Source organism: Pelodiscus sinensis, chromosome 2 (genome assembly GCF_049634645.1).
Source record: "Pelodiscus sinensis isolate JC-2024 chromosome 2, ASM4963464v1, whole genome shotgun sequence".
NCBI lineage: Eukaryota > Metazoa > Chordata > Testudines > Trionychidae > Pelodiscus > Pelodiscus sinensis.
Window position 1 is genome coordinate 257107470 of NC_134712.1, and position 24606 is coordinate 257132075.

At 43.2% G+C, this 24606-nt stretch overlaps 1 protein-coding gene across 12 annotated transcripts in view; it reads right to left on the reverse strand.

Annotated features, from left to right (window-relative positions):
• MAP4 (microtubule associated protein 4) overlaps positions 1 to 24606 on the reverse strand; it is a 249533-nt gene that overhangs the window by 158933 nt on the left and 65994 nt on the right. For 10 of the 12 annotated variants that reach the window (XM_075923033.1, XM_075923035.1, XM_075923037.1 and 7 more), the window contains one exon: positions 6659 to 6918. In XM_075923033.1, the coding sequence (XP_075779148.1) occupies positions 6659 to 6899 (241 nt within the window). In that variant the 5' untranslated portion in view covers positions 6900 to 6918. Of the gene's footprint in view, positions 1 to 6658; positions 6919 to 14753; positions 14795 to 24606 lie in introns of all 12 variants that reach the window. The other 2 variants (XM_075923028.1, XM_075923029.1) reach the window with 1 other exon arrangement.

Sequence of the window (24606 nt, forward strand, 5' to 3'; positions counted from 1 at the left end):
CTGCAATGTTTAAAAGGGTCCTAAAATCTCAAAAGATTAGTGTCCCCTAGAATTGGCTTTAAGCCTACACTGTCAACACCATGAAGACTCTTCAGATATTTACTGCTACTACCTTGCCTCCTCAAGTTCATTCACAATGTTGCTGCTAGAGGCAGTCTCTGTCTCTATACAATATTTAGTTGTGCCTTGAATGCAGGGATTGAACTCGACGACTTCACAAGGGTCCCTTCCAGTCCTGATTCTTGCATAGCTACTCTGACCACATCAATCCCTTGAGTCTCTACTAGCTCTCCCTTCTGTTTCACAAAACACAAGCTTCCGTTCACTTTTGCTGACCTTTGCAATCTAGCTCCAACTTACCTTGCTGTTCGAGACCATGTGCAAACAAATCACCTCTTGTAAAACCAAAAATTACCTCTAATTCTAAATCCAGGAGAAACTAGAGCAACTAAAAGTTATTCCTATTTCCCACCTAAAACTTATTGCACGTGATCATCAATAGTTATCACAGACCATCTAAAAACTAACCGTACGGAAAGGAAGAACAGGAGATGGGGGAAAGCGGCACCAGGCTTCTATCAAAATAATTTGTTTGAAGCCGCACATTGATGCATTCCATTCAGATATAATGAGCTTTACATCAGTTTCCTACAGTTAATTACCAGGCCTAAACACTGGCAACTATTAAAAAAACGTTGTCAGTCCCATGATATTAGAGACACAAGGTGGGTAATATCAGAAGTTGGTCTAGTAAAAGATTACTTCCTCCACCTTGTTTTTCTGAGGAAATAGTCACAAGATTAAATACAAAAGACTATTTTTGGTTTCTCACATTATGCTCTACAGTGATGTTTAAAACAGCTGTGTGATGCTAGCCAACACAACGATTGTGCTATACTTCCTCATTTTGCTTTGTGCGCTGTAGCAACATTTAGATTAACTTCTCCGAGTTGGAAAGAAGCCCTCCACCGCCCTCATTTTCCAACATGCTAGATAAACTGGAGTATCGTGGCTAGATTCCTAAAACAATATGTAAGGCACTTTTTCTTCTCTCCCCTAAGAATAGACACATTTATTAATTATGGATCTTACATAGGTCTTGTGGAATTCTACACCATAGTCTGCAACAATCTCCACCTTCAATATGCAGGATGGAGACAACCAGCACCAAGATATATGCCTGGATCAAAAAGGAGCATTCTCTACTTGAGGTTTCCGCAGCTGTGCTTACTTAAATGGGCAGAGGAAATCAACTATCCTTCATGCAAATTGAGTGCTGTCCTCAACCTCCTGTCAAGCTGCCAACGAAGTCCTTCCACCAAAATTTGGATGCTTCTTTGTTAACCAAAATATATACCATGAAAAGTACAAAGCAAAAGGTAAGATAGGAATATTTAAAGAATCAAGGTATCACCTACAGGACCTCAACTGTATTTAATTTGATTGCCAAGTTCCTGATGACAGCAATGTAAGAATTGCTGCCACCAATACTGAAACAGATAAAGACCTTTTCATTTTAATCCCGTGGGATACATTTCATTATTGCAGACAATGGAGTAACTATTCTTAATCATGCTAGAGGTTTTACCAGCCCTCTAGAAAAAAAATTGGAGAATATTAACAGTAAAGATCACTCCAGATTGCTACAACCATTAGATTTTTTTTTTCTGATTCTCATTTTGAGACTCAGGGAATTCCCAGTTCAATTAAATATGCAGCTTCTAGAATGCACTTATGGAATATTTGCTGTCCTTAAACTCAGAGATATGGAATATTTGCTGTCCTTAAACTCAGAGATGTCAGGGTTTATTTTTCTTTGCAAAGCCATAGTAAAAACTTATAGGAAGTCTGCAGCCTTCTGCACAGAAAGCACCTATTGCTACTATGGAGAAAGAGATAACGAAAGGAAAGGGAAATGTTATGGTTTAATCTCAGTCTTGATGGCCCTGGAGATGTGCTTTGTTTTCTTATGGGGGAGGAGACTCTGCTCTGATACTTAGCAATTTGTGTCTACTATCCCATAAGCAAGTACTATCATTGCCCTCTGGTGGCCACTTGAGGACCTGAATAGAGTGTCCAGGATGAAACACACAAGTTTGTGAGTGGGATGGAGGAAGAGATGTTATTTTGCATTGTATACACACTGGAAAGAATGAAACAAAGCAGAGCTGAGCCAACAGAGAACATACATTTCTTTCCTCACTCCTGAAAGTAGCAACAGTATCATGTTTTGAAGCAGCATCCTGTGCTTGGAAACTGTAGCTGACAGAATACCTGTCTGCAGCAGGACATTAAATCTTGACACTTACTTCTCAGCTGACACCCACTCCTACTCAAAGTCAAAAGAGAGAGGATTTAAATTCTTTTCCAAATAGGATAATACAGCCCTCACTTAAAGTGAATCTGAACAGTGCAGGGCTCAAAGCCGGTGAAGAATGTGTTATCTAAACTTCAATTAAAGGTAATTTTCATTGCAATAGCCTCCTGGCGATATCACCACTTGAAGCCCTGACTGTTTGAGAATTCCTCCAAAAGCCTGAATTTTGGGCCAAAAGATTGAGATTAAACAAGTACACACTGCAAAACATACAAACAGCTGTATTGCTTTGAGTGTGTATCGTCCAGCATTATGTAAAGACCACAACATGGTAAGAGGATTACCTGGAATTTGCTGAGTTGTACCCAGCCACTTGCTACTTACAGTCTAAAACTTCCTAGGAATGGCTATCCCAGTGTGAGAAGCACCACTCCAGGACTTTAAAAAAAAAATTAAAGTCTCACTTTGAGACCCTCGTTGTTCTCTTACCCACCCATCAATATTGCTGTGGTTCACACAAGTCCACCCAGGCCCATCTGACTGTTAAGCTCATCTAATCTGGCTCATGGATTTAAAAAAAAAAAAAGACTTCAGCAGAGATGAAATACAGGCAGTCCCCGGGTTACGTACAAGATAGGGACTGTAGGTTTGTTCTTCAGTTGAATTTGTATGTAAGTCGGAACTGGTACATATTGTAGGGGAAACTCTAGCCAAACATTTCTCCAGATCTCAGTTTTATTCACCCACACCTCACTTCCCTCAGTCCTTTATTCTCAAGCTGAGGTGTCTGCTGAAAAAAGCCGCTATGTGTCTCCCTGGTCTGCTGCGGGGGCGGGGGGGGGGGGCGCTAGCTTCGCGTCTCCCTGGTCTGCTGGGGGGGAAGCAGTTAGTGCGGGGTTGCCTCACTCCGTTTGTAAGTAGGGATCCGATGTAAGTCAGATCCATGTAACCCGGGGACTGCCTGTAGCTGAATCCTGATTGGACATCTGACTAAACCCGTTTCTGAATGAAGAAAGTCATGTCAGCAGCAAAGATACTGCTGTTGAAACACATCCCAGCATTTTAACATGAATAAATTAACAAGTAAGGGCTGAAAAGACCTGATACATGAAAGTTAGTTTCCTCCCTCATGAAAGAATAAAGCTGCTTGGAAGTCAGATTCTGGAATTTTCGATGTGAAACTTTTGCTGAATATTATGTAGCAATGTCTGTGCTCAAAAGCCTCATATTACAATTTAACATTAAAACAGAGCCTAATGCTTCACTCCTCCAAACTTAAGGGCCATGCAAAATTTAAATTGGATTTATTCTACAAAATTTTCTCAGTGGCAGGTAGCACATATTCCACCAACTTTACATATTGCCAGAAGCATTGTTTAATCAAGATGTGTTAAACAGTTATAATTTGTGGCTTTGAATGAGAAACCGTGGTCCTTTTCACAAGGAAACTGATCTCCCATCACCTCTCCAAGAAAAAAAAACAAGACTGAACAATTTGAAAGTAGCACATACTGGGATAAAGAGCCACAAATGGCTTGTAAATGACACCATTTGAGATTGCAGAAGTTTGATAAACCTTAACAGTCAAGTATGAACAAAGAGACTAACTTAAAGCTTTAGCTTACACATCCCACCGTCATCAAGTTCTCCAAATACTTTGGAGAGATCAATTCATCATCAAAGATAGGAACTCTATAATGCTTATTAGATGATGAGCTTTCGTGGGCCAGACCCACTTCCTCAGATCAAATAGTGGAAGAAAATAGTCACAACCATATATACTATTTTCTTCCACTATTTGATCTGAGGAAGTGGGTCTGGCCCACGAAAGCTCATCATCTAATAAACCATCTTGTTAGTCTTTAAAGTGCTACATTGTCCTGCATTTTGCTTCAGCTACCCCAGACTAACACGGCTACATTTCTATCACTATTATAATGCTTATGATTTCCATTGCCAGGTAATCCTAGGCAATTTGAACATCCAATTTTGTTATGTTTAAAAGCTAACACTAGGCATTAATACATACATACATAATATTCAAAGGCTTGCTAGTTTTAGGTAAGAAATTCAATTCAGTCTCTGAAATGACTGATTGCACACCCTGACACAAAATTTAAAATGCCATCTCATTTTAGAAAGCCAAAAGTTCATAGTAGAAAAATCAACATACAAATATACCTGCCTCTGGAATTTCCACTAAATGCATCTGACGAAGTGGGTCTTTGCCCACGAAAGCTTATGCTCCAATAAATCTGTTAGTCTGGTGTTTCTCAAACTGTGGGTCCCGACCCCCCGGGGAGTCGCGAGCAACTTAGAGGGGGGTCACAGTATCACAAAGTTTGAGAATCCCTGTGTTAGTCTATAAGGTGCCACAGGACTTCTTGTTGTTTTAACATACAAAGGGGAGTCTGACCAGCAGCCCATGTCAGCAGACAACAGTTCAGAGAGACCTGAGCTCAATTCACTTCTCATAAGCTCACAAGTTTTCCTATGGGAAAGCTTATATGGGTTCTAATTGACAAAGAGTAAGATGACTGCCATTTGCTGAAGTTGTACAGAGAGCACTATGAGCTCTCATGCTCAACCTTCAAGGGATGGACACCTAATAGGTCACATCCTCATAGAAAGTCTCGCACTTTAAAGCAGTATGTTGCAATGTTTTATTTTAACATTAAAGGGGAATCTTTCTGGCAAAGGATGTTGTAGCCATGCTCCAACTTTGAGAGATCCCAGCAGAAAAACCTTTTTTTTTTTTTTCCATTTAGCTTCAAGGATTTAGTTTTAAAGTTTTTCCCATCCCCTCGCAATAAACAAATCAGTGCCTACTATTAAAATGTTAGTTAAACCAAGAGGAGAACATGCCTAATCTGAGTAATCACATGATGTTTTGCCACAGCCTTCATCCTTCCTCATCCTGCTCCCCACCCTCTCTGTTTATCCCCACTCATCACATCATCTCTAATATTAGACTAAGATTTTCAGAGCAGGAGTATTTTTGGTTCAGTATTATGAATTGCCTAACACTTTCAGATAATGTCAAATAAAATATATGATGCAGCTCAAATTCCTGCATACAATCCAGAGCCACACCAGTCAGGAACTTTAGGATCATCTCTCATTTTGACTGATGACCATTTTAGGACTTTTATATATACCCTGTTTGCCCACCTGCATAAGTACCAAGATTAGTGTAAATCCCCCTTCATCCACAGTGATGAGCAGGTTACCTCGTTAGATGCAGAGTACTTTGCTTTTGTTTACCCACTACATATCATGAGAGGAAAGCAAAGTGCTTCACATAAGGAAACAAGCATAGGAAAGCTAAGGAACTATCCATAAATCATGTGTTAAGCCAGAGGCCAAGTAAGAAGCAGAATTCAATACTCCTGAATCCAAGTCCCTTCCTCTGATTCACCCATAGAGAAGTCTATTCATCCTCTCATCTGAAACAAGAAGTTGATATTTCTCCCCAATAATCACCAGATTAAGTAAGTTTTCTAAGTCAGTAATGAATGATGCCAAGCATGTTTGTAAACACAGCGAGTTATGTTCATGCAGCAAAAGATTAAATTCTCCCCCCCCAAAAGGTCTCCAAAGCACACAATTTGAATGCTAGAAAGGAAGTATTTCCTACGGGTGAGCACAAAAGCCTGTCCATGTTGTCTGATTCTACTCCTCATTTAACCATTGTCATTCTGGGCAGCACTTAAGTGATTTAAACTCTGCGACTTCGTATCTGCACACAGAAAATGAGGATAATATTTCCCTGCCTTTGTACAATTATAGGATTTGGAGTGAAAATACTTAGTGTATGTAGTAATATTTAGTACTTGTGTAGCACCTTCCATTTGAGGAGGCCAAAGCACTATGAAAACATTAAATCTCACTGATAGTTGGCAATGTTAAGTATCCCCATTATGCAGATTGGGAAACTAAGGCAGAGGGTAAGTCATTTTTTCCAAGATCAAACACCAAGACAGAGGCACTGTCGGGATTAGAATGCAGACCTTTTTTTCCCTAGTCCTGAAACGTAATTAGACATTGCTTAGTTTGAAATCGTGTACAAAAAGTTTTAAGACGCCTAATACCAGGGAAAGCCCACTGTTTGCTTACTATAATATTCAGGGCTCACTGAGCGGCGGCGAGCTCTGCTCGCCAACCGCGTGGTTCTGCACTTTGCGCAGGCACAGATGGTTCTGCGCATGAGCAAATCACTCCGCGTCGGCTCTTCCGGGGTGTAATCTACTCACCACAGGCGAATAGATTACACTATTTGTCGAGTCCTGATAATATTTATTCACAATGCAACCATTTGGGCTGGTGTTTATAGACACTTACTTTCTACCTGACCACCGTCTGTGTGGGATTTGCTTTTTGGATCCTGGCTCCCAGCCTTTGTCTCATCATCATCATCCAGCAGGGGGACATAGTCTGTTTTACCCACTGTTTCTCCAACCATATCATCAAATTTCTCTGATTCCAGGGTGGCAATGAAGTCTCGTTTCACTTCTGCCTCGATTTCAGGTGGTGGTTCCGTCAGAGCATCCGCAAGACTGAGATTGTTATCGAAGTCAGCCATGCTTTAGCACCACTGTAACCTGCAGAATGAAAAAGATCATCTTTTTAGTGAGAGATCTAATGCTACTAGGAGATGGATGCTGGCAACTGTATGTACCTGCCTCCACAGTGTGGTAATTCCCAGATGCTCAGAAAACATACATAAAACCAGCACGATTCTCCCGAGTGAAGTGTTTTTACTGTATGATGTACATTACATTTCACATAGTGTTTGCAAACAAAACAAAGAAAAACTAATAGATGGCTAGCAACTAAGAATTAACCTAATCTTACATTTTGCTCTTATGTCTCCTTCAGAGCAGAGAGTAATTCAGTATCCTCAGCAGCAGAAAACCATCTGACACAAGGCAATCTAGTTCTTGAGTAGGACTCCACCCAGCCTCTCCTGGGAAGATTATGTTTTACATAATCTCTGGTGTGTACCTTAAATCTCAGTGTTGCTTTTCATCCCTTCCACACAGATGCTCTGCAGCACGTTTCTGTTCTCAGCAGACTGGGCTAGTGCCAGTAAACTTTCTCCTTCTCGGCATTAATGTTGGAAGGTAAAGCCCAAATAAATTAAGTGCTAAAAATCTCAATACTCCCAATGTAATGACTCAGTAAGATAATTGATTTTACAATCCTTTCCCTTTATGTTCATCAGTGGTCAGTGTTGGTCTCCGAGAGTAAGCAAACCACCTCCATTAATCAACCCACCTGGGTTACAGCTCTTTGGGTACGCACAGCAAAGACCTGTGTGCGGTGAATTCCTGGATTTTGAGAGGGATTAAATAGGGATGATAAATTTCATTTAATCAGCTAATGGAGTAGTCAATGGAATTTCCATCCACTAATTGACAAGGGAGGAGACTTCACAGCCACAGTGGGGTTAGCACCCAGCCCCCGAGAGCTAATCCTGCTGCGGCTCGGCAGCTCTTAATACATTTAAAAGGCAGAGGTACAGCAGGGGAGAGGGTGCAAACTGGGAATCAGAGGCAGCAAGGTGTTGGGGAGGAGGAAGCGATCAGTCAAATCACTACTCAACTAGTCACTTACCACTCTAGGGTTAAGGAGCAATGCACTAATGAGAGGTGAGGGGGGAATTGAGCCTTACTGTTCAACAGTCAAATGCTGTTTTTTCCAGACTAATTTTTAAATTGTTCTGTACCACAGAAGTATCGAGAGTCCCATTCACATGCCCTGTCCATCCAAGGAACATCTTCAGAAATGGCCAGAAATATATACGCCAGAAGTATCTAAATGGGGACATTTCAAATCCCATACGACAATCGACTCAATTTACATCAACTTTTTAATCATTTACTGCTAGGCATTGAATCCAGATTAGCTTCAAATAGATTTGCTCCACTTTTAAAAGCAGAAATAATCTGGGCAAAAAAATTATTGCTCCTTTAACGATTTAGTTATCCCTTTAAAAAAATCCAGTAACTTCTTATCTTAAAAAAGTATAAAAGACAAAAATGAGGAAGAAAAAATGAAGGAAAAATTAGTACATGCGTAACAAAGGTGGAGTTCAAATACTACATTCACTCAACATATTATAAAATTATAAAGGTCAGATACCTAAGTAATATAAGGTCATTATGCAACATGACAGACAAGAACAATGATGACTGACCAAAACTATAATTCATAAATCAATATTGTAATAATTCTGTGGCTTCATACTACTTAAGAGTTGCCACTATGCTCCTCACTATAGTTTTATAGCAACAGAATAATCCTGATCTTCCTCCACCAAAACACAGACCTCCTAGTACTTCAGTTACAGAAAGTCTGTTAACTGTCAGCAGAACATGGCTTCTGACCAACAGAAATTTTGACTCCATCCAGTGGAATGCAATGTCACACATGCTTCAGTATAATCCCATGTTTTCAAGCAATCGCTATTTGCCCAATTATGTTTAATCAGGCAAAAGACAGTTTGCATATTTTACCTAAAATATGCACTTTTATAGAAGAGTACTCCTTTTCCAGTACTTGGCTGTTCAAAGAGCAATTGTGATGCTTGAAGAGTACAAAGTTTTAATAGCTACTTTTAAGGAAGCTTCAAGACTTTCAACTTCAGATTTTTGTTTTCCTTTAGCTCCCAGTTTCTTGCCTACTGTAACAATGGGCAGTAGACAAAAAAACCCTGAGGAACAAAATATGATATAGGTCCCATGCTTAAAGGCTTACCACATTTAAGAGAATTTGGTCAAGTTATTAAAAGCTTACCCTGGTATTAGTCCAAGCAGATAGAAGACCTTAAATTCATGTAATTTCAGTCACCACCTTATTTATTTCTACTTTAGCAGAGACTTGAAGTTAGCTACCACTATCTCTGGAAAAGTTAGAGCTGTAAACAAACACTTTAATCCTTTATTTGAAAGCTGATGTGAAGCACTGGTTTTCTGACACTAACCTTTTAAGTAGCAATTTATGAGATAAATCACATCACAAAACTGAAGTTAGCAATGGGTAACAGGAGCAAAATTGTAGTCAGAAAACAGTTATAAAAGTACAATACCTTGCAGCAGAGTTAAGGATCATGAGTGTACAGAGTTAAGGATCATGAGTGTAAGGATCATGTTGAGGATCATGTTAAGGATCATGTAACAAGTAATAAGAAAAGCAAAAAAAGATTGAGGAACAGCTAGCCAAAAACTCAAAAAGAAATAAAATGTTTTTTAAGTACATTAGAAGCAGGAAGCCTGCTAAAAAACCTGTGGGTCCCATAGATGATCGAGCTATAAAAGGAGCAATCAAGGACGATAAAGCCATTGGAGAAACTAAATGATTTCTTTGCTTCAGTCTTCACGGCTGAGGACGTTGGGGAGATTCCTGAATCTGCACCGTCCTTTGTGGGTGATGAATCTGAGGAACTGTCCCAGATTGAAGTGTCATTAGAGGAGGTTTTGGAACAAATAGAAAAACTTAATGTTAACAAATCTCCGAGACCGGATGGCATTCATCCAAGAGTTCTAAAAGAACTTAAATGGGAAATTGCTGAGCTATTATCTGTAGTTTGTAACCTATCCTTTAAATCGGCTTCTGTACCTAATGACTGGAAGGTAGCCAACGTGACACCAATATTTAAAAAGGGCTCTAGAGGCGATCCTGGCAATTACAGACCGGCAAGTCTAACTTCAGTACCGGGCAAATTAGTCGAAACAATAGTAAAGAATAAAATTGTGAAGCATGTAGAAGAACATTATTTGTTGGACAAAAGTCAACATGGTTTCTGTAAAGGGAAATCCTGTCTTACTAATCTATTAGAGTTCTTTGAAGGGGTTAACAAGCATGCGGACAAGGGGGATCCGTAGATATAGTATACTTGGATTTTCAGAAAGCCTTTGACAAGGTCCCTCACCAAAGGCTCTTGTGTAAATTACATGGCCATGGGATAAGAGGGAAGGTGTCCTTTCTTGGATTGAGAACTGGTTAAAAGACAGGAAACAAAGGGTAGGAATAAATGGTAAATTTTCAGATTGGAGAGGGGTAACTAGTGGTGTACCCCAAGGGTCAGTCCTGGGACCAATCCTTTTCAACTTATTCATAAATGATCTGGAGAAAGGGGTAAGCAGTGAGGTAGTAAAGTTTGCAGATGATACCAAACTGTTTAGGATAGTCAAGACAGAAGCAGACTGTGAGGGACGCCAAGATGATCTCACCAAACTGAGTGATTGGGCAACAAAATGGCAAATGAAATTTAATGTGGATAAGTGTAAAGTAATGCACATCGGGAAAAATAACCCCAACTATATGTACAGTATGATGGGGGCTAATTTGGCTACGACAAATCAGGAAAGAGATCTTGGAGTTATCGTGGACAGTTCTCTGAAAACTTTCACACAGAGTGCAGCGGCGGTCAAAAAGGCAAATAGGATGCTAGGAATTATTAGGAAAGGAATAGAAAATAAGACCCAGAATATCTTACTGCCCCTGTATAAAACTATGGTACGCCCCACATCTTGAATACTGTGTACAGATGTGGTCTCCTCACCTCAAAAAAGATATTTTGGCCTTGGAAAGGGTTCAGAAAAGGGCAACTAAAATGATTAGGGGTTTGGAACAGGTCCCATATGAGGAGAGGTTAAAGCGACTGGGACTTTTCAGTTTAGAAAAAAGGAGACTGAGGGGGGATATGATAGAGGTCTATAAAATCATGAGTGGTGTGGAGAGGGCTGATAAAGAAAAGTTATTTATTAGTTCCCATAATAGAAGAACTAGAGGACACCAAGTGAAATTAATGGGTAGCAGGTTTAAAACTAATAAAATAAAGTTCTTCTTCACACAGCGTGTAGTCAACCTGTGGAACTCCTTGCCAGAGGAGGCTGTGAAGGCTAGGACTATAATAGAGTTTAAAGAGAAGCTGGATAAATTCATGGAGGTTAGGTCTATAAAAGGCTATTAGCCAGGGGATAAAATGGTGTCCTTGGCCTCTGTTTGTCAGAGGCTGGAGAGGGATGGCAGGAGACAAATCGCTTGATCATTGTCTTCGGTCCACCCTCTCTGGGGCACCTGGTGCTGGCCACTGTCGGTAGACAGGATACTGGGCTAGATGGACCTTTGGTCTGACCCAGTACGGCCGTTCTTATGTTCTTATATGAGTGTTTAAAAGTATATTACGGACAAAATAAAAATCAAAATAAGTATATTGGGTCCATGCCTAAATGGAAATGGTAGAACTAACAATAACGCTGAAAAACCATGAGGTTAATAAATATTTCCGTTGTGTTGGGAAAAATCAGATATAGACATATGCTGATTAAACACTTTCCAAGAGGAGGTTATTAAGCAGCAGCTTCTAAAGTTAGAGAAATTTAAATTAACAGGCCCAGATAAACCTGCATCCTAGAGTTAAGAGAGCTGGCTGCAACATTAAATTGGATCTTAATTATGGGAACACAGGAAAAGTTTGAGAACATATGAAGAAATCTAATGTGGCAATATTTAAAAAGAACAAAGATGACGATCCAGGTAATTAAAAGACCTGTCAGTCAGATAGGGATCTCTGGCAAGTTAATGGGCTGTCTGATATGGAACTTAATTAATAAAGAATTAAAGGAGAGATACTGTAATGCAAATCAACATGGGTTTATGGAAATCCTGTCAACCTAAGTTGTAATCTTATTAAAAAAATATATCAAGTTTGATTGAGAAAGATAATAATACTGATGTAGACTTCTGCAGTTATCTGACTTGATACTACACAAAATTTTGATTAAGAAACTAGAAGGATACAAAAAACAACATGAAACTCTTATTAAACGGATTCAAATCTGACTCAATGACGGGCCTCAAAATGTAGCTGTCAAAAGGGAATTATTTTCCAGCAGGTACTTTTCCAATTGGGTGCTGCAAAAATTGGCTATTTACTTGGAAGAAAACAAAATCCCTGAAAGCTAGCACATGACACCAACACAGGGAGTGATAAATAAAGAGGAGGCCAGGTCACTGTCAGAGTGATCTGGATCATCTGATAAGCTGGACACAAGGCAACAATCTGTATTTTAATATCTCCAAATGTGAATGGATGCGTCTAGGGAAAAAACGAAGGCCATATTTACAGAGTGGGGAACGATCCCGGGAAGCAGTGACTGAAAAAAAATAGAAGGGCCACAGTAGACCGACCATAAGCTGAAAAAGAGCTCCCAGTACAATGGTGTGGCCCAAAAAGGTTGTATCATCTCTGTATTGGCATACTGGCACGGCCGCTCAGGCGGCACTCATGAAGCAGTCTCTAGGCTCTGCGTGCCCCCCATGCCCGCAAGTGCCACCTCCTAGCTCCCATTGCTTGTGGTTCTCAGTCAGTGAGAGCTGCGGAGCTGGGCCATGGGCGGGGAGAGCACGAAGAGCCTCCTTGGTCACCCACATGTTTAAGGGCCGCAGGGACCTTGCAGTCACTTCCAGGAAAGGAGGCTGCTTTAGCCCCAGGAGGGAGAGGAATGGATCAGTGGGGCCTGTGGACACTCAGGGGTTCCCTCAGACAACAGTTGTAGAAACACTGGACTAGACTAGACGGCCCTTGTTCCCTCTTGCCCTATGAGTCTGGGTCTATGATTCTAGCACCACAACGCATGTTTCAGTCATTCTTCCATAGAATCCTAGAGCTGGAAGAGACCTCAGGAGGTCGGCAAGTCCAACTCCCTGCCCAACACAGGACCAATCCCAACTAAATCAACCCAGCCGGGGCTTTGTCAAGCCGAGACTTAAACACCTCTAGGGATGGAGACTCCACTACTTCCCTAGGGAACCTCTCTCAGTGCTTCACCACCCTCCTAGGGAAATAGTTTTTCCTAATATCCAACCTAGACCTCTCCCTCTGTAACCATCTTTCTTGAATTCACTCAAATTAGTCAGAAGGCCTGTGATGTGGCCTTTATCTTTCAGATCTGCATCCTTTCCTCTTTATTGTCTAGGGTAATAGCACTTGCCATCCAATCCCATACTTTGTGAAACAAGATTGAAACAAACAAGCATGCAGTAGCTCTCCCTTCCTGTCATCTCCTTTTAAGCAGCTCACTTCCTTCATTGAGTAGAGCTGTGGTTCCCAACTGCCAGTGGCAACTCTGGAGGCTGGGAAACACCACTCTCACCATGGCCTGATGGGAGGGTCTCTTCCTGGACACGGAAGAGCACTTTCCTGCTTGGCGGGAGAGCCATGCAGAGCCTAGTATGGCAACCTTAGAGCAGCCACAAGCTGGGCAGCAGCCCTCACTTGGCAGCTGGAAGGCAGTGAAGGGCTACGTGAGGGGGGCGGGCTGGCACTGGGGGATTCTGGGGACAAAGCTAATACTGGGGGGCTCTGGGGACAGGGCTAGTACTACAGAGCGCTAAGAGATGGGGGTGACACTGGGGGGTCAGGGCTAGTAGTGGGAGGCTGACAAATGGGGCAGGGCTAGTAGTGGGGAGCTCTGGGGATGGGGCTAATAAAGGGGACTGGCACTATGGAGGGCTCTGGAGGAGTTGGGTGCAGTGGGGTTTACAAACAGGAGGCTGGTGGGGGGGGTCTGGCACTGGGGGGTTGGGTGCAGGGGACTCTGGGGTCAGTGGCTAGCACTAGGGGAGTAGTCGAGAGGTGAGGGACTCTAGGGGTTAGGGCTGACACTGAGGGGCTCTGGATCCGGGGCTTTTGACAGACCAGTAACATTTTATTTGCACAATGAATATGCAAATAAAATGTTACCAGCCCACCAAAAGTTTGTAAATGGGTTTGTCAATCCCCAGTATAAAAAAAGGCTGGGAGCTACTGAAGTAGAAGACCCACACCATCTCTGATTCTTTTATTTTTGGTAGACTGAAGGAGCTCAATCTATATATCTTTCAGAGAAAGTTAAGGGTTAAGAGTCTGTAAGTGGCTAGATGAGGAACATGGCCACAACGTCTACTGAGCACACACTTCAAATCAACTTATCACACTATACAAATATTTCCAACAGCTTGCAGTTTTCATGCGGCCTGTTGAGACTTTGGCATTTTTTTGTTATTATTATTTGTATTAGTTTCAAAGTCTTGAGTTATTTGTTAGCAGAGCTTCCTCTCAACAGCAGGTTAGAGCTGACCACAATAGTAAATCATGGCCATCCTCCTACTCAGATGGAAACTATTACTGACTCAAAATAGAGGCCCTACTACGGTTCATCTGATCCTATATAATACAAGCTGAGTAAATATCTAACACCAACACCAAGAGGGCCTGCAAACCAATGTGTGTCTATATCTGTTGGGTTTTAAGAAGAGCCTCAGTTTATCACCAATCAAAACATTTTAGAAGCAGTTAAGCATGGGTAGTAGGTGAAGGCCCAGCCCCACTCCTTGAGCTGTAACTTACACCGCCAGCTGTAGTGTAGATGTACCTTTGGGGGCTTACCTGAACTCACTCGAAGTCTGTGATGGAGCCAAGAATTAAGCCTGTGTATCCCAAAAAACGAAAGAAAAAGATTCTTTTAACAGAATTTTTTTGGAGTGTTCCAAATATCTAAAACTCTGATTTTAATGATATTTTAAAATCCTGTGTTACTAAAACAGTAAGATGTGCATCTTTATTTATTAATGAAGCTGCTGTAAGTAGGACTATTATTGACTTTAAAAAGTATTGACGGCATGCAGACCTGAAAAAACAAGTGAATAAGTTAAATCTAAGCACACCACTTCTGAAAGGTTACGGACCCCTACCTTAGAGACTAACAAAAAATGTAGATGGTATCATGAACTTTCGTGGGCACAACTATCTGAAGAAGTGGGCTGTGCCCACGAAAGCTCATGATGCCATCTATATTTTTTGTTAGTCTCTAAGGTGCTGCAGGACTATTCATTGTTTAAGTTTTTTCACCTAGAATAAGTTCAAGAGATATTCCATAGAAAAAAAAAAGACTCCATGTGACCCTCACTTGCAAAAAAGAAAAAAGGGGGAGGGGGTCGATTGGGTCAGCCTACTAGGCATAAAATAGGATGGGTCATGTAGCAACTCAAACCTACACAGCAAGTGAGACATTACAGAAACTGATCTTCTGTACACTTACGGGAAGAGTAATACCCTGATGCTTCATTCCATAAGGTATAAACTAACAAGATGGTTTATTAGGTGATGAGCTTTCATGGGCCAGACCCACTTCCTCAGATCAATATGATCTTGTTAGTCTTTAAAGTGCTACATAGTTTTTCCTTTTGTTTTAGCAAGATCAGACTAACACGACTACCTCTCTCTTCCTATTCTATAAGGTATGTGATAGTTAAGCAACACCACCACAACTACCTGGAAGACTTGTGATGTTATGCTGACTTAATATACAATTTATCTCTAATGAAGTCTCTGAAGGCACAGCAAATTGCTTTCTCTAACAAGACAATTGCAACAGGATATTTTTAAAAAACACAAAACCCTCCCAAAACCTGACATTCCACTGCACACACTTCTCTCCCGGGGGGAGAGGAGGAGAGTCCAAACATGTTCCTGATGTGTGGTCAGGCTGCTTCTCTCAGCACTGGAAGGATGAATACAACAAATAACATACATATGCAGGGGCAAAATTAGAGAGGCCAAGGTACAAAACGAGATCAAACTAGAAAGAGACAAAGGGTAATAAGAAAACATTCTAAAAAATCATCAGAAGCAAGAGGAAGACCAAAGAAAGGGTAGGCCCCTTACTGAATGAGGAGGAAAAAACAACAAAGTGAGTCAACAGCATGCTCCTGTCACCAAGAGGGCTAATGGCATATTGGTCTACATTAGCAGGAGCATTACCAGCAGACCGAGGGAAGTGATTATTCCCCTCTATTCACTACATCTGAGACCACATCTGGAGTACGGCATCTGGTTTTGGGCTTCTCACTACAAAAAGGATGTGGACAAAATTGGAGAGAGTCCAGCAGGGGGCAATGAAAATGATTAAGGGGCTGGGGCTCATGACTTATGAGGAGAGGCTAAGGGAACTGGGCCTATTTAGTCGGTAGAAGAGTGAGGAGGGATCTGAAAGCAGCCTTCAACTACCTGAAGGGAATAGGGGGCTCTAAAGAGGATGGAGAGAGGCTGTTCTCAATAGTGGCAGATGACTAAACAAGAGGATCAATGGTCTCAAGCTGCAGTGGGGAAGGTCTCTGTTGGATATTAGGAAAAACTATTTCCCTAGGAGGGTGGGAAAGCACTGGAATGGGTTGCCTAGGGACGTAGTGGAATCTCCACCCCTAAAGGTTTTTAAGACAAAGCTTGACACAGCCCTGGATAGGATGATTTAGTAGGGGCTGGTCGTGTTTTGAGCAGGGAGTTGAACTAGATGACCTCCTGGGATCTATTCCAACCCCAGTCTTCTATCATTCTTTGAAAATGGGGAAATGACAGATGTTTAATGGCTTCTTTGTTTTGATGTACACCAAGAAGGTTGGTGGCAAAGGGACACCTAACGTAGTGAATGCCAGGGAAAATGGGGTAGGGTAAGAAGCTAAAATAGTGAAAGAACAAGTTAAAAATTATTTAAACACATTAGATGTTTTCAAGTCACCAGGGCCTGATAAAATGCATCCTAGATTATTCAAGGAGCTGACCAAGGAGGTATATGAGCCATTCGCTATTATCTTTGAAAAGTCATGGAAGACAGGTGATATTCCAGAAGACTGGAAAGGGACAAATACAGTGCCCATCTATACATAGGGAAACAAGGCCAACCCAGGGAATTACAAACCAGTCAGCTCAACTTCTATACCAGGAAAGATAATGGAGCAAATAATTAAGGAATCCAGTTGCGAACAACTAGAACAGGGGCGGGGAACCTGTATGCCAGGGCTCTGCTTCCCCACAGCTCCCATTGGCCAGGAATATGGCACGACAGCAAATGGGAGCTGCAGGGCTCTGTGATTGCAGACACTCAGTAAATAAATGATTTTACAGCCCACAGCAGCTAACCTTGATGAAGTGCATGCAACCCCCACTGGGGGCTGGAGAGTCCCCACTGCTGATCTAGAAGATAATACAGTGATAAGTAACCATCAGAATGGATTTGTCAAGAACAAATCATGTCAAACCAATCTGAAAGCTTTCTTAGTTAGGTAACAAGCCTTGTGGATAAGGGGAAGCTGTAGATGTGATCTAGCTAGACTTTAGTATGGTAGCTCATGCAATCTCACATAATGTTCTCATTAACAAATTAGGTACATATGACTGACGGGCCACCGCTGGCATGCACTCCCGGGGGTCCAGCCGCCCTGGGGGCTCGCGCGGTGGCAGGCAGAGTACACCAGCGGCGAAGCCGTGGCAGTGGCGGCGGCAGCCAGAATCTGCCTCCGCAGCTGCGCCGACGCGAGGCAGGCAGCATCCACCCTGGGGCGTTAGGGGGAGGGGCCGCGAGCGCCGCTCAGGATGCCACCGACATGCCGGCCTCGTCAGCAGGGGGGCGGGGCTGGCAGCCGACGTCAGGGCCGGCGGAACAGTTTAAAACGGCCCGTCGGCACAGGGAGGGGAGCTCTCCTCCGGGGGAGCGGGAGGTAGACCGCGTCTCAGGACGGACCGGGGACACACCCGAGTGCGGCCGGTGGCACAACCCTGCACTCGGGGATCCCAAGCCAGCCCCCATCGCAGATGGGCCGCTAGCCTGGGCTCCAGCAGTGACCCGGATAGTGCGTGACGCCCACGGAGGGAGCAGCCCGACCGGGCGAGAAGACGTGGCAGACGGCTGGCCCCTGGGTTTGGTACGGACCAACCCCCGACCCCTCCAACTGAGGCACAGTAAGCCGGGTGAACGGACAGATTGTTCGAGGGCGTGGGGTGAAGGGAGGAAGCAGCCCGGGGCGTAAGCCTTCTGGCGCCCGTGGGTAGATGGGTTACGGGCGGAGTGACCCCCCGTCTACCGCAAGTCCCGACACTTAGGGCCCCGGGCTGGGACCCGGAGAGAGGGCGGGACCGGGTCCCCCTCCCTCCACCAGAGGAGCATCCCGCTCCGAGCAACGCCGGCGTAGGCATGTAGCAGAACCAAGTCCCGCACCCCCAGGAACTGGGGTTGGACTAAGGGGTCAGCCCCCTCTCCCCCCCGCAGGGACAGGTAACGACTACTGGGTCCGCTGACCCCCCCTTCCTTCCAGGGAGGGGGGTGATCACACCCGATCACCCGGGCTTCTGACTAGGAGCCCGGCCGTGAGACGAACCAAAAAGAGGCGAAGGGGTCCACCAAACCCCCCTCCCGACCAGGGAGGGGGTGATCGCACCCCTAACCCCTCACAATGACCTCGATGGAGCTACTATATGGTGAGTGCATAACATTTGGATAACCATTCCCAGAGAGTAGTTATCAATGGTTCATAGTCAGCCTGGAAAGGTAGAATAGGTAGGATTCTGCCAGGATCAGTTCTGGGTCCAGCTCTGTTCAATATTTTCAATAATGATATACAGAGGATGCTTATAAAGTTTGTGGCTGAATCCAAACTGGGAGGGTTGCAAGTGTTGTGGATGATAGGATTATAATTCAAAATGACCTGGACAACCTAGAGAAATAGTGAGGAGTAAACAGGATGAAATTCAATAAGGACAAATGCAAAGTACTCCTCAGTTTCACACAAACAGAATGGGAAGTGACGGTCTAGGAAGGAGTACGGCAGAAAGGAACCTGGGGGGGGGGGGGAGGGTCACAGTGGACACAAGCATAATACGAGTCAACAGTGTGACAATGATTACAAACAAAGCAAACAACATTCTGGGATGTGTTAAGAGGAATGCTGTAACTTCGCCACTCTATTCCACGCTGATTAGGCCTCAAATGGAGTACTGTGTCCAGTTGTGGGTGCCACATTTCAAGAAAGATGTGGAGAAACTGGAAGAAGTCCAGAGAAGAGCCACGAAAATGATTACAGTTTAGAAAACATGACCTATGAAGGAAGACTGAAAGAACTGGGTTTCTTTTGTCTGGAAAAGAGACGACTGAGAAGGGATGCTATAACAGCTTTCAAGTACCAAAAAGACTGCTACAAGGAGAGAGAAAAATTATTCTCCTTAACATCTGATGAGAAGACAAAAAGCAATGGATTTAAATTGCAGTAATGGTGGTTTAGGCGGGACATTAGGAAAAACTTCCTGTAAGGGAAGTTAAGCACTGGAATAAATTAGGTTACAGAATCTCCATCATTGGAGATTTTTAAGAGCAGGTGAGACAAACACCTGTCAGGGATGGTCTACATCAGTGTTTCTCAACCAATGGTAGGAGTATCTTTAGGGGTACTCGAGAGAAGTCTGGGGGGTACATCAACACAACTAAAACTTGGAGAAAACTGAATTTGTTTTCAGTTTTACAGTGCTTTATTATTTTTGTATTTTTTACACCCAAAAATTTCATCACCCGGCCAGCTATGATTAAGTTGTTTAAAAACAAATGTGCTGCAATGGTAGAAAAAAATTGTGCGTCTGAAAACTGTAGGTACTGTGGGTACTTATAATTTTTTTTAAAAAAGGGGGTACTTTATAAAAAAAAGTTGAAGAAACTGGTTTACATGGTGCTTGGTCCTGCCATGAGTGAAGGGACTGAACACTTGAGCTCTCGAGGTCCCGTCTCCTCCTATGACTAAGTTGCTCAGACACTACAGTGATGTGTGGTGTAAGAACCTTTGGAAAATAGAACAAGATAGTTTATTCCCCACTGATGACACAAACATTGTTATCTGAGCAACTTTGAAGGTGAGTACCCGAGGCTCTGATCTTTGCCGTAGTTTTATTTCCTGTGGGCTTCCCTGTTTATAGCATCCTTCAATATAACCCCATAGCAAGTAACCCCTCAAAAATATAGGCCTGCAACATAAGCGCATAAAAAGTATTTTCCAGTTTGTCTTCAGATGACTGGAGTCTACACATCCTAAACTCAAAACTCAGGTCATCTGAAGAAGTGGGCTGTACCCACAAAAGCTTGTGATCCCATCTACATGCTTTGTTAGTCTATAAAGTGCTACCGGACCATGTGCTGTTTTATAAGTTTATCTGAGTTTGAACAGTTTAACACAGAAAAGCTCAGTACAGAGCTGTGTGTCTCAGGGAGGCTTTAACAAAATACAGGACTATGTAGCACTTTAAAGACTAACAAGATGGTTTATTAGATCCTTCTGAGGAAGTGGGTCTGGCCCACGAAAGCTCATCATCTAATAAACCATCTTGTTAGTCTTTAAAGTGTTACACAGTCCTGTATTTTGTTTCAGCTACACCAGACTAACATGGCTACATTTCTATCACTATTCAGGGAGGCTTTGAAAGAGTATTGTAAAGAGTCACAGGAAGGAGTAGTCGTGGACTGTACTCCACCGAGCCCTGCAGTTTGGGACCTGTTAGGAAATGTGTATTGCTGGATGTACATCTATGCATACAACACTGACAATGCACTTAATTTTCTGGAGCGTGCTGTACACAGTTATGACCATGCTCTTTCCCCGTTGATCCTATGCACAAATAAATACGTAGTGTTTTCACTACTGTCAAGCATTCTGCAGCATATGTTGGGAACTAATACAAATTATTTTCCAAACACTAGAGTTTTATTAAGTAACAATCATCGAATTAATTCTGTCAACGTTCAAAGCAAATATATTATTAGTTTAATAAATGGATAAGGCAGAGCTTAGAAAAGGGGCAAGAATAATCACACCCACGTTAGCTACGCATACAGCAAGCATGAGTTATAGGGAGCGGCTATCCTAGAGTTTTCCATGGACTGCAAAGGGAGGCGAGCCTGGAATTGCTGAACCCTTAGATCCATACTCTGCAGCACTACTGCTGAAGAAACCTGATTGATTACACCCCGACACATCTCCCTCTCCTTTTCCAGCTGGAACTCCTGATCCTGTCTCCTGCCTGCACTCTTGCTTGCCCACTTTCCCCAGGGCATCTACAGAATTCGTCCTCCAGCCACTGTGTTCACAATCTGATGCAGTACTGGCTTGCAGGCGCTCACTGAACATATCATCCCAAGTACTCCTCTTTCTCCTCCTTAGGTAGCTCAAGCATTCTGTGGTCTAGAGGGGGAACTTCAAAGCCACAGTGGCTGCAGCTAAAGATAAAGTCCAGAGAGCTATCACTGTCAGTATAGTCACAGCAGAAAGTGAAAGTCAAGATTGGGATCTTTCCCATTCCCTTGCTTCCCCTAAAGCAGGGGTGTCCAAACTTTTTTCAAAGAGGGCCAGATTTGATGAAGTGAACACGCGTGAGGGCCGACCATTTTGCCTGACATTCTTTGAACCATTAAAATTAAATGCTAATTAACTATTTTATGCAAAGTTTATTGCAAACGGCATACTTTTCATTTCGTCACATGGATGACAAATCTAAACAGGTGTTAAATCACTCTGCCTTTCATATCTGAAGGCCAGATGAAAAAAAAATCCAGGAAGCTGAAATATATGTCAGGAACATTGTAAAGTACATTACATATTATTGGTAATAAAGGTTGTCTGTCAACTTTTAAGTTAAAAAAATATGAACAGGAACATAACACCAAGTATACATGTTGTGTCCAAATATATTTATAACTGATTTAGACCAACTGACATTAACTGAGATTTTACAATGTATTCATCTCAATACATATGATTCGTTGGGGGCCTTAAAAAATAGATATTGCCAAATTACCTGGGGGGCCGTATTAAACCAGAACACGGGCCGCAATTGGCCCGCGGGCCGGACTTTGGGCATGCCTGCCCTAAAGTTTTGAACAAGCCATGAACACTCCCAGCACCAGCCTTGGTGAGTGCAGCCCACCAGGGATGAGGGAAATGAGGGAATTACTCAGCTCCTTGATGCTATGCATAGTGCTATCCTGGCAACATTTACCACAGACAGCGGTAACTGCAGCAGATCTCACTCCTGAGGAAGAAAGGGATGGAGAGCACAGCGGCAGCTAGCAGCTGAGTCCATATGCTGCTAGCCAGGATGCTGGCGGGCACGAAAAAGGGTCCTGCCACGAGAGGAAGAAATAAGGCTGCCAGGCCTAACACCCTGCAATCTTCTCCTGAAGGTTATCTCCACTGAAGTTTCATCAAGATCTCTCAGGAGGATTCAAGAGACATCCCTATGAACAAACTACTCAACACGCCCCCTCTCCCTCACTTAACTCTAGAGGAGAAAAAACAAGCAGATATTCTACCCCTCTGCTATATCTCACCACCTCTTCTAGCGTAAGTAAGTGAATGAAAAGTCAATAGCTTTACCGTGCTAAATTGGGGGCATCATTACTGTAATGGGAAATAAACGGACACTTACCCAAGTATCCCTTCACCTCCATCAGGCTCTCCTAGGGCTGAGTGCCAGAACTAATTAGACTGTGATGGAGCCTCAAACATGTCCTGGCTCATGACAAAGTTGGACCCCCAGCCCCCATCCTAGTTACATGTCCCTCCTCCTCCATAGCCCTGCTGTTCACATCAGGAACCTGAGACACAAGCTGCTTGAAGAGATCCCTGGTGGTATTGCAGGGGTGATGGGCTCTGCCGCTTACGGCAGAAGCTCTTAATAAACATGGCAGATCTGCAGCTTAGCCCTGATCAACTGTGGGCCTCTTCCTTTGCAATTGGATATGCCTACCTCAGTTTCCATGCTGTCACACAGCACTGCTGCTTATCCCGGTTTTACCCCTTCCCTTATAACCTTGCACAGTCTGTTCACAGATGGCCACGTTTCTACATCTCTTGGGTACTTGTGCTCACTCAGACTCTTCTCCCCACAAGCCCAGAAGGTCCAATATCTTGTGCGTATGCCAGACCAGACAGTGTTTTAAGCATGTAACTGGCATGGTCAAGCTGGGCAGTTAAACACCACAATGGAGGGATACCAGGTGTGCGCGCCAAAACAGACAAATAAGGAAAAGGCAAGTGGGTGAGTGCAGCTTCTGGTGTTTGACCCCTTGGGCTGTGGAGTGCACAAATGCAACCAGAGCAGTCACTATCAGGCATGCTGGAACAGCTGCTGGAGAACTAGGGATGTGAAATATCGATCAACTGAATAGTCGAGTAACCTCATAAATTATCAGTTACTCAACTATTCTGTAGTCCCCAGGGGTGGGGGCGTTTGGGCCCCACTCCGAAGGAGCCCCCTGCCACTCCGCAGGGGAGCCGGTCCATGAGGGGAGCCAGTTAAAAGCCAGCTCCCCTCACGGACCAGCTGCCTGCTGTCCTGTGCCGCTCCCTCTGAAAAAGGGGCAGCAGCGCGGGGTGGCATCAGCCCCTGTTCAGGGGAGGGTCTGAACTCCTGGACCCAGCACGAGCTGGAACTGAGCCAGGCTGCCTGCCCACCCAGCTCCTAACACACTTTAAATGCAGAGCCACAGCAGGGGTAGGTCCCAGACTTCTTGCAAGCCAGGACTGAGCTAGGCTGCTGACCAGCCTGCTAAAAAAAAAAAAAATGTACTGGTGGTGGAGGGGTGGGAAATGCATGTAGTCTATAGCATTAACCTATAAACCTTTGCTTATCGGTTAATCGAGAACACTAGTACATCCCCATGGAGAACTGGGAGTGTTAACATAGGTAACAGTTGTATTTGTGCTGCGTCAACCCCAGTTCCTTGATCATGGCTAAACAACACTTAGGAAGATGATTTTACTATATCGGCATATGGGAGTTTACATTAGTGAGACACAAAATTTAATTGTAGATGTGCACAATCAAGTCAACAAGATCGTCTGTGTCACCCTAACTTTGTAGTATAGCCCAGACCCTTACGTCACCACAGTATCTTTACTCTGGGCTCAGTTTTGACACACTGATGTGATACAACCATTTGTTTTCCCTTCAGCGCACTCCACCCTCTCCTTTAAATTTAGTAGTTAACTGTTCACACGGAACGAAACCTGTGGTTGTAAGAACAGAAACAGTTCTTCCATAGTTCCCATTTCTCCTGTCACAAGTCAGCTTTACTGTAGCCTGCTGAAATAGAAGCAAACAGTAAGTCATCCCTCCTCTGCAGCACTATAAAACCATATCAGTCTTCTCTGAAAAGTGCCTCATTTCATTTTTTATAAAAAGGAGTTAAGACACTGCGTACCTTTTTAGACCCCATGCACAGGTAATTCCTATTTATTTCTAGTAGGTTTATTAAATATACTACTACAGCTACAATGGTAGCTTACAGTAAGCAATATAGGAATTTGATTCCCAAAATGCAGGGCTCCATGAGGTTAAAGACCTTAACAAGCCAGTATCATGATAGCAACTCTTAGAGAGCATGTATAATTTGCATATTTGGAAACATTTATGTTTACAGACTATCCAT